Source organism: Odontesthes bonariensis, chromosome 4, assembly GCF_027942865.1.
Source record: "Odontesthes bonariensis isolate fOdoBon6 chromosome 4, fOdoBon6.hap1, whole genome shotgun sequence".
NCBI lineage: Eukaryota > Metazoa > Chordata > Actinopteri > Atheriniformes > Atherinopsidae > Odontesthes > Odontesthes bonariensis.
The window spans coordinates 18,919,654-18,932,657 of record NC_134509.1 but is presented as its reverse complement, the minus strand read 5'-3'; the positions used below and the strand labels follow the sequence as shown (position 1 = coordinate 18,932,657).

General features: G+C 42.4%; 1 protein-coding gene across 5 annotated transcripts in view; it reads right to left on the bottom strand.

The window, feature by feature from the left end:
* Positions 1 to 13,004, bottom strand: part of sorcs1 (sortilin-related VPS10 domain containing receptor 1) — a 194,822-nt gene that overhangs the window by 18,741 nt on the left and 163,077 nt on the right. For all 5 annotated transcript variants that reach the window (XM_075463338.1, XM_075463339.1, XM_075463340.1 and 2 more), the window contains exons 13-17: positions 12,283 to 12,374; positions 11,805 to 11,912; positions 9,464 to 9,581; positions 7,576 to 7,709; positions 1,314 to 1,427 (exon numbers count right to left, since the gene is read on the bottom strand). In XM_075463338.1, the coding sequence (XP_075319453.1) occupies positions 1,314 to 1,427; positions 7,576 to 7,709; positions 9,464 to 9,581; positions 11,805 to 11,912; positions 12,283 to 12,374 (566 nt within the window). The remainder of the gene's footprint in view (positions 1 to 1,313; positions 1,428 to 7,575; positions 7,710 to 9,463; positions 9,582 to 11,804; positions 11,913 to 12,282; positions 12,375 to 13,004) is intronic.

Below are 13,004 nucleotides of genomic sequence, written 5' to 3'. Positions count from 1 at the left end.
AGTTCCCTGCCTTTAGTTTTGACCTGTGTTCTGAGAGTTAACTCCACATCTGTATCCCTTTTTTTTAAAAGTATTTTTTGGGCATTTTTTTATGCCTTTAATGATAGGACAGTTGGAGAGAGACAGGAAGCAGGGGGCAGAGAGATGGGGAAGACATGCAGCACAGGGCCGCTCGGTGTGGGAGTCGAACCGAGGCCAGCTGCAGCGAGGACTGTAGCCTCTGTACATGGGGCGGCTGCTTAACCCACTACGCCACTGACCACCCCACATCTGTATCCCTTTAGTTAACGACTCACTCCTGGATGTAGTTGAAAACTCTCACTGTGTCTTTGTTTTTTTCTCAGTCATGAAACTGTGCTGCTCTTCTTCTTCTGAATATTCACAGTTGCCAAGTTGAAGGTTGTTTCTTTTGCCACTTGGCTGCCTCCTGTGTGTCATCATCACCTGGTTATAACCTTTCGGATTCTGGACATTTAACTCCTTCTTTAGCCTGAATCTAATTATCCTCTTGGCCTTTTTTTCTTTTCCGTGTAGTCCTTTAACCAGGGCCTAAGATGACCAATACTCCCAGATTCCCTAAAGAAACGAGGCACACACTCTCTGTGCACAAACGGGAGGGAAAATGGGGTAGAGCCCAAAGTAGTAAATGGGAACTGGCCCTGGTGTGCTGCATTTGGGTCCTCCTCAATGAGATTATCATTGCATAATGCAATCACTTGCAATGACAGCCATGAAAAGTAATTATGATACAAAGGCAAAATCCTGTTAAACACACACCCACCCCCCACAGGAGCTCTATGTAAGTAGTTACATTTTTGATTTGATTACTTTCAAAAATTCAATTTAGAAGTTTTTTGCATGGGATGCTTATTGGAAAAACTTCCAGGAGATACTATATCTGGTAATGAACCACTCCCATTTCGATAATATGCATAGTGGGCTCCGTGCAGGCTATGATTTCATTAGCTGCTTTCATTTAGCACTCGAGGCAACGAAAGAATGAGGTTAGCAACAAAAGCAGAAAGCAGTGAAGTCAATATTTTGTGCATAAACAATGAAATCTTCATTCTTCTGCTGCCAGTGTTTTCCTGTTATTCTACTGTGATCTATTTTCTGTAATTAAGAGACAATCAGTTCAGTGACTGCTCCTGAGCTTTCAGTCACGTGACATGGTCTTCACTGATGTTCAAATCGATATTCCTTTCTGAGACTGTGAAAAGCTATCACTGCATGTTGCACACTGCATTTTACGCTTAATCTTTCTGAAAGAATGTGTGTGCAGGTGTGCTGCTTTTGTTCTGGGCTGCGGTTACCCGGTGCTGTTGAGGAAAGTCATTCCTGTGGTGCAGCTCCTGGACATGGATGATGGATGGAACCAAAAGGCGGGGCTGCAGTTGCCGTCAGTCCGTCTCTCATAGCCATAATCACTGAAACGATGAGAACAGAAGAAACAGGCACAGTCATTCAAGGCCACGGAGGAAACAGTGTTACAGACTGTACTTCTAAAATGACTAATAAACTTCAGAGGAGCTGCAAAAACTGCTCCGTTCTTCTTTGCTTCTTTTTAAACGAGTTGTTTGTGCGAAAAATGAAAAAGCAGAGCAGTGCTGTGTCCTCAGAATGATCGGGACAAATTGCACCAATTAGAGGGACATGCACACAGATGCAAAAGTGTTGTGATTGTTAATGAAGGCTATTAGGCTCTGTGATTTATGGTTTTGATGAAGCCAATGCTTATATCTGCCTCACTCAGGAGACCTGCAGCTTTGGCACCAAAGAGAGGAGAAAAGAAAGAGACATTAGCGTTGCTGAAAATTCAAAGAAAGCACTTTTTATCCGGATGCAGGACAAACAATAAACCTCCTCTTTGACATTAAAAGGTGAATTTCCCCTCCAAACACGTTGTCCTTCAAGCTGTGAACGATGGCACACATTAAGGTGGGATCAATAGAACGTCTGAGAATGAAACGCACATCTTCTCTTTCACCCAAACACAGCGACACATTTGACGGGTTTTCATGAGCAAGCAGCAGAAGCCACCAAGAGAATCTGCCTGTGCTGCTTAGCCATTGTAATCTGGAGGATGTCATCCCTGATGGTGACCTCTCATCTTTTAATCCTTTACTATTTCAACATATTTTTTTTAACAGCCTGATGAGGGGCGAGGCTGACTCTGAGGAATCCAAAGATCCAAAAGAACACAGCGGTTAACTGTTCCACCAGTGAGTTTTAATCCACAAGATTTCATATGTTTACTGTTCTTTGTTGATGAATGAGTTTTCATTTTTGTGAAGCAACAGTGATTCCTGCAATGAAATGGATGCAATTTTAGTTTTTTCATGTTATGTAGAATCAATAACAACTCAGAACTCTGCAGCAGAGATATATGACTGTTCAGTCTGTGTGTTGAACCCCAAATACCCTCCAGGACCGTGGGTATGGGAAATAAAACTTTTACAGATACAGTTTGTTTAAATTGTTCATTTACATTCATTTTTACATTTTAGACCTGCAACACATCCCATAAAAAGTCTGGACAGAGAATCTTCTCCCACTTTGTAACGTTTCCTTCTCTCAACACTTAGAGACGTTCTGACACTGAGGACACCAAGTGATGAAGAGTTCCTGCAAACAGGATACTAACCAACGTTAGTATCGATACTAACGTTGGTATTGGGTATTGATCAATACTTGTGTGATGAGATCAATTCTTTTTTTTTTTTTTTTTTTTTTTTTTTTTTAAATTGGGGGCTTTTTATGCCTTTAAAGGACAGACAATTGGAGAGAGAGACAGGAAGCAGGGGGCAGAGAGATGGGGAAGAGATGCAGCAGATTGCCACCCCAAACGGGACATTTAAGTTTGAAGTTTTCTATAAACATTTCTGAGTTCCTTAATAAAAGTATTTTTATTTGCCTGTAAACTTTGTCCTGTGTTAATTAATTAACACAGATTAATCATAAACATGATTAATTAAAGGAAAACTTACATATTTAATGAAATAATCATAAAAATTCAAGTTTTCATTCAAATTTGCATATTGATGATGCATTCACTTAATAAATTATGATACATTGATCTCCCCTACACAAAAGTAGATGGTAGTAGTAAAAAGTATCGGTATCGGCAATATTGGCCCTGTATTTACTTAGTATTGGATCGATACCAAATTTTGCAGTATCGCACAGCCCTAGTTGCTAGAGTTCTCAACGGGTCGGGTCGGCCCGAAAAACCCGACGGGACCCGCGGGTTCGGGTCGAAAATATAAGCAGATGACTCGGGTCGGGTCGGTCCTCGGGCTTAATCTTTTCCGCCCAATGAAAAAAAAAAAAAAAAATGTATTAATCATCGCTGCTGTTTACCGTGAATCATGGTGAATTTCCCCTTGGGGATCAATAAAGTATCTATCTATCTATCTATCTATCTATCTATCTATCTATCTATCTACCGTAACGAAAGTCTGCATGGAGCGGGGACAGACAAGACACCGCTGCGTGCACGCCTTTAGCGGAGAACAAGATGGAGTTGGTGAAGAGCAAACTTGCTGCAAGTGAATTCACCGTCGCTACAGGAGTGGGAAAATCAGAGGTCTGGAAAGTGTTTGGAGTGGTGCTGGATTCTGATGGAAATTCCGCAGGTTATGTGCAATGCTCAAAATGCAAGGTGCTGTTAAAATATGACAGCAAAAAAACAGGGACGTCCAGCCTGAGCCGCCATACAGTAAGCTGTGGGCATTCGGCCACCACGAACAGTAAGTTTTCCCATTCATATCATGTTTCTATTGTGGAAAATATCGTTTCACTAGGTTTTTACGTGGGTTAGGCCACTGTACATAAGTGCCGTAACGACCCACAGCCCGTCAGTCTCCATAGAATAACATGGGAAAACTCTACTGGTTGCTGACAGCAGTCTGGATGCTCCTTTTGCTCTTTGCTCCATTTCTTCCAACAAAGATCTGGAACACTGATCGCTCTGACCACAGCACACGTTTCCACCGTGTGACGCTCCATCCCAGACCCTCCGAGCCCAGAGAAGTGGACGCCGCCTCTGGACCAGGTTAACATCAGGCTTCTTCTCTGCACAGTAAAGTCTGTGAATGGAACTCTGGATCGTAGTGCTTCACAAAGGTTTCCCACAGTAATCCCTTGTCCATGTGCTTCTATCAGCTGTTGATGAATGAGGGTTCTTGATGCAGCGCCGTCTGAGGGATCAGAGATCACGGGGGTCCAGCTTAGGCTTGCTCCCTCGTCCTTTACACTGAAACTCCTCCAGATTCCTTGAATGCTTTAATGATATTGTGCTCTGTAGAGGGAGAAATATGCAAATCCCTTCCAATCTTTCTCTGAGGAAAATGGATTTAAACACATTTGTGGACAAACTGGAGATCCTCTGAGCATCTCTGCTCCTCAGAGACTCAGCCTGTCATGGAGGCTGCTTTTGGACTGAAATATAAAGACAATCATTTGTTTTCATCACACATTTTATATAATGTCTGGGACGTTTTAAATAGACGTCTGGGTTTCTCTGCTTAAGCTGCTGCCTCCGCGACCCGATCCCCGGAGAAGCAGCAGATGATGGATGGATGGATGGATGGATGGATTTTAAATAATTGTTACTAACCCTAAATTGTTACCATCACAATCTCTTTTGAAATGTGCCTGAAATTCAAAAATGGATGTACATCAACAAATTAAATCAAGTTGATGAGACAAAGCATGAAATATGTTGGGTTCATACAGTCTGTAATGAAATTCCTGGAAGAATAAATGTCAGAATCACTGCGTCTTTATTCTTTTATGATCGGCTTTTTACACACCTCTGATTTGGGGTCGTATGTGTGTACACTAAACTGAACTAGATTAAGAACGTGTGATCACACTGGAAAGTGACAAAAAGTAAGAATACTCAAAGATGCCACTTTGCAGACAGCAGATGTGAAAATGACCATTTTTGTCCCATAAATAAGTTTTAATAGTGTGACAAAAGGCTTCTAATCTGTAGATGAGTATAATTCCCAGCAAATCTGTTCAAAGTGGCAGTGACCAGCTGTTCTCAACCTGGAAACTACTTTTCCAGCCAAACTGAAGGCTTTAGAGCATCTTTAGTGGGAAACAGTGCACTTAAGGCTGATGGAGCTTTTTTCAGCTTTAAAAATATACAACCAGTTTGTGGATGGAGGGGAAACTGCATCGGAGCTGCAGTTTAAATGGAGGTATTACATCCCTGGCTGCTTGTACACGCACAATAAAAAATAGGGTGCAATTAAAACTGTACATACAATAGCTCTGGCTGTGCACTGTTTGTCTGCAGAGAGTGGGACATGGTGTCATCCCTCAGTCTAAGGGTGTGTTCATTTTACTGTAAAATTCATCACAGCTCCAGTTTGCTGAGGGACTTAAGTCAAGTCAGCCATTTTTTTGGCCTCTACTTGATGAATTAAACCTCAAGAAAGCAAAGAAGGAATCTACCAATCTGATCCTGCAACTTCAACATTAAAGATGGGAGGGGGGCTCATATATGTAGAAATGACAGGTCCGAACTGTAGACTGTTTGAAGTAGGTGGACGTAACACCGCTGACACATGGCAGCACCCAGTGGTTTGTGAACTGCTGCTATGAAGCCCCAAGTTCAGCATATAGCTGTCGCCATCTTGGCTTTATTTGTTTGCATATTTGCTGCTGGTGAGTGAAACGTGAAGCCGGATAGGACTTGATATGGATCTGATTCTGGATTTAGTATGATTAGAAAATAGGGCTGGGCGAGTTAACTCGTTATTATCGCGTTAACGCATTAATTATTTAACGCCGATAAATATTTTATCGCGCATTAACGCATGTTTTTTTTATTTTTTTTATTTAAAAAAACAAACATTTTGGGGGGCTTTTGTGCCTTTAATGGATAGGAAAGTTCAGAGAGAAAGAAAGCAGGGGGCAGAGAGAAGGGGAACGACACGCAGCACAGGACTGGCCGTCTCGAACCGGGGCCAGCTGCAGCGAGGACTCCTGTACATGGGGCGCCTGCTCAACCCACTACGCCACAAACCACCCATGTTTTATTATTATTTTATTATTGTACAAGTCTGTTGCTCACAGGCTTTTATTTTGTAAAAGTCTGTTGCTGTCTGCTGCAGAACCGGAAAAGAAAGTAATCGGCGGATCCACCAAACATGGAGAAGGGTACGGAACTTTTACTCGGCCATTTTCATTTTAAAGTTCTTCCAGACGGCGGAGTCGACAGAACCAAAGTCATCTGTAAACACTGCCAAGTTGAATTGTCTTATTACCGTAGTAGTTCCAGTCTAAAATATCACTTAAAGGCAAAACACACAACTGATACCAGCGAGTCATTCAAGGAAACAGGCAGTGGAGCGAGGCTTCTACATAAAAACTACATAAAAATGCTGATGTTAAAAGTGTGTTTGCACAACAAATGTTATGGCACTTTCATTCATATGGCAGCACATTTAAAATAAAACTAAATGCTAAAAGCTATACACTACTTTTGAATTCATTTTTGGATTTTGCGTAAAAATGCGATTAAAAATTTTAATCGTTGCCCAATCAGACAACCAGACAGACTGTTGAGCAGTGAATACAGCTAATGACACCATGATGATGTAATGGAAAATGTATTGACTGAGTATTTGAGGAGAGAAGTTCCATCCATCAGTTTTCTGTACTCGCTTGATGCATTTCAGGGTTGCAGGGTGGCGGGAGGTCACCAGTCCATCAGAGGGCAGCGGAGAAGGTGGTGCTTTGAAATGAGACTCTTTGGAACATCTGGTGGTCATTAGAGTATTGCACTCTAAGGCTCTTCACTTTAGTTTTACATCCAACATCTACGTAAAGGCGATGGTATCTGGAGTTTTCTAGTTATGTTGAACTGTCTTTGTCTTTAAAACCGATTTATTTACACTCAATTTCTCGGGCACATGTAAGCACTGAAAAGTCATCGAGTTGTTAACGGTTTAACTAGCTAAAATGTTGGTGAAGGATTTTTAACGTATTCATATGAATTCATTGAAGAACCGAGTGATGAAGGGCCGTAATGCTTTAAAACTGACGAGTTGTTAGTTACAGAGCATGTTGTTTCTCTGGATTCAAGAAAGAACAAATGAAAAACAACAGATAAAATGATTATTCCCGACGTTTAGGTTCAGAATCCAACAATCGATGCATCTCTCGTCTGTTTTGTGATATTTTGTTCTTCTTCTGCTTCTGTTCTGTGATTCTTGGTGTTTATTGGGTTCTTATAACCTTCTGATTTAGATTTCTGTTCTGATTCCACATGGATTCTGGTCACTTTCTTTTGGTTCTTTGTGAAGCAGTTTATTTCTCATCATTTCTTGAGCACCTTACTCAAGTTTTTTCTTTGGATTCGTGTCTTTGTCCTTCTTGGGAGAACCTGCCCTGAAGTACTTCAATATCTATTCAGTTTGACTTTATTAAAACTCAAGTTTTCCTCCATGTTGGTCCTCACTGCACCAGTCACCACAATACTTCTAAAAGCAGGAATGGAGCTCAAGCTGACCGTGGAGGGGTTATGCAATATGAAAGGAAAGCAAACACTGAACGAACCATTCAAAGTCAGCCTCTGTGCAGTCGCAGGGGCCCGATGTCATCGTCACTGAGTACGTCTTTCCCATGACGCACCTGGACGTGGGCTTCAGCTTCCTGTAGATTCTTTTCACGCCCATGAGACACGGCTCGCCCTGCAGACCAGAATTCAAAACACAGCCGAAAGGAAAGTCACATAGTGGGAGTTTACAAAATAAGCTGCTTTTATATCTGCCACCATAAATAATCTACAGGATACAACCAACCGAGTGTGCAAGAAGCTGCCTTGCACTGCGAGTGTCACGCTGTCGAGTTGGCTGCCTGAGGATTTCTGAAGGACTTTTTGTGATATTGAAATGAAGTAATAAGAAGGAAGTTCAGTTGCAAAAAGCCACCAGCATTAAATCCATTTTTTAGCTGGGAATCTATGTGAGGGAAATGGATTCAAAATCAGCTGGAGAGCACACACTGCTGCTCTGTTTTTATTACTGGAACATTCTGCCTTTGTGCATTAGATGTCAGTAGTGAGATGCCTGAGAAAGCTGACTGCATCCACAAATAGACTCACAGCTCTTGAAAGTGAAAACCTGAAACTTCCCTTGTTAACTTCAAACACAAAACACGCTGCTCTGAGTTTATTTGGACTTAAGACTGCAGCAACACTGCATTTAGTCAGTTTAGTCTGGTAATTGGCTTGGACTCTTGTCCTCTTTCATGCTATATGTTTTGATCATAAGCCTGCTTTGAGCATATGGGTGTCTAAACCAATTACAGAAGTGGGCCGTGAATAAAGGCAAGCTTTAAGTCTCTGGCTCAGCTTCAGGGCTGGCCAGGTTGAGAGGCAGGTTGGGAATGAATGCTGCTGAAAGCTGTCCAGCTGTAGTCCACTCACTACACAATTAGGCTGAAAGCAATAAGCGATAATGGCTCATTAAGTAAAAACTTTAATCTTCTTTGGAACCCTTTGTTTAAGTAAAATGATGCGAGTGCGTGAATAAGCTAAGAGTACTGACATTAAATGAAGAGTCTGCAGCTGTATCCGCTCATTATGACCAAAGGAGAGTCCAGGATTCTCTGTCCTGGAAGCAGCGAATGACTGAGAAGTTTCACACTCAGATAACTACAGCGGCCCAGAAAGCTTTCACCCCATCTGGCATTTTTCCTATTTTGTTACCTCATAACCTGAGATTGAAATTGATTTTTGATTAATGCAGCATTTCTTCCACTTTTAATAGGCAAAATGTTTTAATTGAGGGACAGACATGAAAAAAAATCATAAGAAGTAAACGAATGTTGAGTTTTAGATTTGTTGCATCAGAGTTTCCTCTTCTGCTTTTTTTCACAGTTTACAGCTTAAAGTGATGCTTTGGACGGAGAGTTTAATCTGCCGCGGAGCTTTGAAAGTTACCTTTGGCCTCTTTGTCACTTCTCTGATGAAAGTCCTTCCCGTCTGGTTTCAGTGAGTTTCTCTGATCTGTCCTTTCTTGGCAGAGTTGTTGTGGTTTTAAATATTTTCTTATGAACCAGCTCTTATCAACACTTCAGCAGGACTTTGTCTCTGACCTGCTGCTACTTGCTCACTGCTGTTGAAGACTTCCACAGTGAGTTCTGGGGCCCTTTACTAAGAGCCTTTATAGGAATAATCCGTTTCTTGTTTAAATATCACAAAAAGGCTCAAACAGGCATTTCCTGTTGATGTTTTTCTATTCTCTAATGTAGGCTGGTCTGATTTACTTCCATTTTATGTGCAGTTCCCACCCAGTAACAGCCCTTTATAGCTAATCTGTTCCAAATGGTGATCACAGCTTTGAGGGATATCAGATTCAAAACTTCTACCATACAAGATTCAAGTGGATCCAGTCTGTCGCATCCACCCTGTTTTAGATTTAAATCTGGAACATCTGCGTACCTGGTTGTGTAGGTGCCAGGTCTGATAATCCACCTCCGTGCACCTCCTGTTGAAGATGGACCTGAAGTCTATTTTCACCAGCTGCCACTCAGAGCGATGACTGACATGGCCAAAGATCCTGGAAAACAGACAAGAAACGGTGCTCGTTACATTAAAATACAGCTGAGATGATGTTTCACTTGAAATGGTCCAGAAGGATGAAGCTGCCACAAACAGATCTGAAACCAACACGTATCTGATCCAGCGAGCCTCGTTGTAGCTCTGAGCAACTTGTTCATTCATTAGCATCAATGTCTGCGCTGCACTCTTTTCAAGGCAAGCTCACATTCACAGGAGTGGTGAAAAAAGCATTTACTGTCCATCATATGTGTGTTTATCTGCTGCTAAGCTGCTCCGAACAAAAGCCTGATTTCCTCCTGTTTGGCTAGTTTGTGCTACAAACACCAACTGTTTTAGTTTCATTTTCAGAGATAAATGGTGAATCTTTGAAGGATAAATGGTGAATTAGAAAGATTGAAAGTTCCAGAGCAAGTTACTTCTCAGTTAAATAGTGACGCCCGGATTAATACAAGATGTTTCCACAGTTAGGGTTACAGAAGAGGAACAACCAGACTTTAGAAGATCCAATAAAGACTAAATGTAAAGATCACACTTACCTACAAAATCTATAAATAGAACTACATGAAGTCTATAATATGCTGTCCAATAAATGCCCATCACAAGTCAACGCATTTCATGTTTCGTCTCATCAGCTTCATTTCGTCCATTTTAACATTTCAGGCGGCAGGACCGGAAATCTTTTCCCACCTTGTAAGTAGGGATGCACCGATACTGATACTGGTGTCGGGCCGATACTATTCTAATATACTCGTACTCGTTAAAGTTAACTGATATCAATTTATTGCATGAAGACCGCGATCAGAGGGTGGCTTGTCATTTTTGTTGAAGAAGTATCGGCACTCGGTATCGGTAAGTACTCAGATCCAAGTATCGGTATCGTATCGGTTTGAAAAAAAGTGGTATCGCTGCATCCCTACTTGTAAGACCTCAAAGACTCAGCCTATAAATTTATATAAATATAAACATTGTTATTTCTTTTGACCTCGTCAGCCCTAAATCAAAGCCCGTCCCATTCTTCTTCTGCTTTTTTAAATGTGTTGCATGTACGTTGACAGATTAAATGAAGCTGATGAGCACAAAGATGAAACATCTTCGGGGCCGTACGGTCTGTAATGAAATAAAAGCCGCGTCAGAGTGATGCTTATTCACCGTTTTCCTCTCATTCCAACACTTTTGGATTTTGGGAGCCAAACACAATCCGAGGTTATGAGCTCCGTCGGATAAATATTCCATCTCCAGATAAACTGAGCGGGTGTGTGCATCTCTGCACTGACCCCCTTCACGACTCATACCAAAACATATTAATCACAATTTGTCAATTAGCACTGGAGGCATCCGGCCATGACAAGCACTTACTGTACGAATTAGTACAAATTGATAAGAAAGCAGTGCATGATGGTCTTATGAAAACTAATGGTGTGCCTGCCAGCCAAGAGGCTGCGTGTTGCAGAAGTCATTCTCAGAGTAGCTGTGCCAGCGTTGTCTTTCCACTGCCCTCAACCTCCCCAGAAAGCTCATCTCCTCTTCTTGAGACTGCTGTTATTTCATATTCCCTCTCTCCCTCCATCTCTCCAGCTGTGTCCTATCACTCTCCTGCAGAGCTGCCTGCACGGCCCACTGTCACTCTGTCATTTCTGGCAGGTGTCATCAAACATTGATACGATGGCTCTTTGGTAGCGCGCCCCAAAGGCCCAAATCTCTGCCGCAATAAGGCAGCACTGCTGTGTCATATGAATGTACTCCATCTCAGGGCCATTCTAATAATAAATGCAAAAGGAATCTTCATAACTCTGGTTTCCGAGGGCACACCGAATCATGCTTACTGCTTTTCCCAAATTTCTAATGCAGATAAAACTTTTAAAAGCAAAGTTTCTCGTGTGTTTTCCCAGGCTTTTCTTTTTTGTTTTGATCATTTCCCTTCATGCTCTTCAAATGGACAGTCACGCTGTCGCTGGCTGCCAAAGCATTGATCTCCTGTGATCATAATCTGCAGACAGCAAGTTTTGATGTCGGCCAGACCTTGAGAGAAGCCTTTTTTATTCATGAAGAAGAAAACAGTCAGTGAGGAATGCTGAATGCAGCGGGCTGGGATGTGCATGCAGAAAGCAAAGGCTCGGGTTAAGGAGCACACTGACGATTTGCAAGCCCCCAAACACACCAGCAGTTTGTTGCTCTTCAGATTTCTGTGGATACATTTGCATGCCGACTCTTTGTTACTCACGTCATGATGAGAGTCTCCTCCCCAGGCTCTCCCAGCACGCCGTCCACAAACAGAGGTGTGTTGGTGAAGCTGTACTTGTTCCACTGGCGTCCTTCGTCAAAGCTCAACCTGACAACACAAACAGACGCTGCACGAGGGAGTCTGGCTAATGCCCCGACTGTGTGCACAAGCTAATGACCCTGAGAGCTGTTTAACAGCCTTACTTCATATTCTGCACAGGGCTGAGGGATTTTGCTCAGTGAACACGAATCAGTGAGAGCTGGACTCATTATGGGTTCAAACAAGGAGAGGAGAAATTGAATGACAATTGTCAAAGCAGCCACTTTCCCCGGCTGGTGGGTTCTTTCACCACGATCATATCACTCCCCAGTTCGAAGGCAAACTAATTTGCTTTTGTTTGACTGACTTAAAACTCGGAGCTTCCTTTGTGAGAGTTAGTCATGCTGTGACGAATGGCGTCTCTGTCGTAATGACTCACCACAGGTGTCGGATGGGAAGCGGAGTGTGTCTTATTGCAACCAACGCTCCTCCTTGGTCGAGATAAAGCACCGCGTACTCCTCCTCAAAGATCTGCGGGGGAAAAAAAAGAGCGCTACCTGTGAACACACCCACCCTGAACCTTTCAAGTCACTGCAGAAAGACACGTCTCGGTACTGCATCATCATATCACCATGTAACGGGATGCAAGCTGATCGATGATGTCACCTGGTGCTGTTTCTACATGTACAGATTTCATAAAACACAGCAGGGTTGGCATGTCGGGCATCTTTTTTTCCCTCTTGTAATTTAGGGATTCGCCCTTCTACCATCCATCTATTCTTTTCACATTTATACAGAACGGGACCTGCAGTCTGAGCAGAGATACCCACGCTTTCCTGTCATCAGCTCCTTCAGCTCTGCAGGAGACGCTCAGGAATTCCAGCTGAGAGACTTAATCTTCTGGTTTATGAAAACATATTCTTCTTACAGAAAATCGGGCTTCACGTGTCGTCTCTCAGCTTTATTTTGAGGGTATTCACACCCACTCTGGTCAAAGACCCTCTTTTTTAACATGCAGGACCCTCTGTTTCAGCTGTTGAAATGTAAGCGGGCCACATGTTAAATGCTTATTCTGTTTTTTGTACTCCATCACAAATCCTTTTCCAGGCCTTCGCTGCAGCTCTCTGCAGTCGCTGTTAGTTTTGGGGTCTTTCAGGTATG